The 1,731-nt window shown below is 57.1% G+C and overlaps 2 protein-coding genes across 2 annotated transcripts, besides 1 other annotated feature; both read right to left on the bottom strand.

The window, feature by feature from the left end:
* Positions 1 to 182, bottom strand: Tc00.1047053466823.20 (tryptophanyl-tRNA synthetase, putative; the record flags this gene model as incomplete). Its single annotated transcript, XM_797377.1, has 1 exon — positions 1 to 182. A coding segment is annotated over one exon (182 nt), but the record flags the coding sequence as incomplete, so codon positions are not given.
* Positions 1 to 1,731: a sequence feature (areas not merged during assembly with more than two copies in the genome that could not be assigned to a particular haplotype).
* On the bottom strand, positions 703 to 1,617 carry Tc00.1047053466823.10 (hypothetical protein, conserved; the record flags this gene model as incomplete). The annotated part of the gene is made up of 1 exon (XM_797376.1): positions 703 to 1,617. One exon carries the CDS (start codon positions 1,615 to 1,617, stop codon positions 703 to 705), a length of 915 nt encoding a protein of 304 aa, XP_802469.1.

Below are 1,731 nucleotides of genomic sequence, written 5' to 3' on the forward strand. Positions count from 1 at the left end.
ATCCCTGTGGGAGAAGACAATGCCGCGGCGGAAAAAATGGTGCAATGCCATCTGTCCCGCCTCCCCTTGTGCGGTGCTTGTTGCCTGCGCGTGCTCCTCCCGTCCGTTGCGTGTCTCCTCCAGCCGCTGCAGAAGGGGCTCATCAACGGGCTCCGACCCGAATAGTGCGAGGACGCGGTCATAGTCCACACCCTCTCGGGCCCGTGGCGGCAACACCCCACGGCGTCACAACGTCCTCCTTGCGCTCTGTGCGGCTGGCATCATCCCCACGCGTCGTGGCACAACTTCGTCCTCCATGACCAACGGCGCAGCAAAGCGTGAGATGCGACGCATCACAAAAGAATCCAGACGACTACTTCGCCCGTGCACCGCAGTGCCACACCGGACTGAAAACAAACAGGCAGGAGGAGAAAGGCAGGACTTCGGGACAGCACACACCACCTGATGCATCACACCCAGAAAAAAGAACAGCAAAAAAGGCGATAATGCACGCAGAGGTAAAACAAGTTTCCCCTCCGCTCTCTAGGGAAGTTATGAATGAGCTGCATCTTGTGTGCGACAAAAAACACATATGTACGTGCATGTCGGGTGTGCACGCATACACACAGAACGAGGAGAAGAGACAATGCAGCACATGGAATCAAACGACAACGACTGCTAATTCCCCCGTACTTGCAAGAAGCAGCAGCGCAAAGGCGGAGATTATTGCTCCACGGCAGGCATGTAGCCAACGAGCGTTGTGCCAACTGAGGCAAAAACGCTTAGCACAACGGCCTCCCCATCCACAAGATGCAGCACAACCTGGAGGGGTGTCGCCTCTTTAATTGCAAGAAACCGCGCGAACCGTCTCACCTCCACCGACACTGAGGCGTAGGCAATCGACGTATCGTCGCGGTGCTTCAGATTATCCCCGCCATTACTATCGCCTTCCCCATCAAAATCGGCGTCATTGTCACCCTCGCGCTCGCACTTTTGCACGGAGCTGTACTTCAGAGCAAAGCTGGCAAGGAAACATTCGGCCAGAACCACCAGAGTGCAGTTGGTGGCAGCAGCGCCATCCGCCCGCTCGTTGTCCCTCACTGTGAACGTCATGCAATCGCAAGAGGTGGAGCGGACCTTGTCCACAAACCTTGACAGCTCCGCGAGGCACGGCAAAACAATTTGCACCACCTCGCTCTCGAGGAGAGGGGCGCTGATATGCCGCACTTCCAGCTCGCTCAGCACCCGCAATGGCACGTCGTGGCTGATGTCAAGATGTGGGCGGACGCCCTGCATCGAGACACGCAGTGCCGGCCTTCTCGCCGCATTCTTCGTCAGTTTGATAGTGACGTTTGGGCAGCGCTCTGCCTGGCGCATGATGTAAAAAAGTTGTGAAATGTCCGCCACCTCGCAGAAGATGGCGTTTTCTTGCAGCTGCGACTGGGACTGGAAGTCGCTGAAGATGGCCTGCGTGCGGCATCCGGCCCATACCTGCATGCCGTCTGCAAACTGCGTGCTCGTGAAGAAGCGAATGCGTGTGGGGTGCAGTTTGATCACGCACCGACGCTGAATGCCGCGGCACGCCTGGCACGCACTGGCAAGGGTGCGCTGGTCACGCACAGTGGCCTTGAACTTCATCAGCTACCTGCAGGGCCCCAGCCCACACAGAGAGGCATCAACGAGTACATGCCAGCGAAGAGAAGAGGAATGAAGAGTGAAAGAACACAACCACAGAAACAACAACAGGCAAAA

This window comes from Trypanosoma cruzi, genomic scaffold (assembly GCF_000209065.1).
Source record: "Trypanosoma cruzi strain CL Brener 1047053516497 genomic scaffold, whole genome shotgun sequence".
In the NCBI taxonomy this organism is placed as follows: domain Eukaryota; phylum Euglenozoa; class Kinetoplastea; order Trypanosomatida; family Trypanosomatidae; genus Trypanosoma; species Trypanosoma cruzi.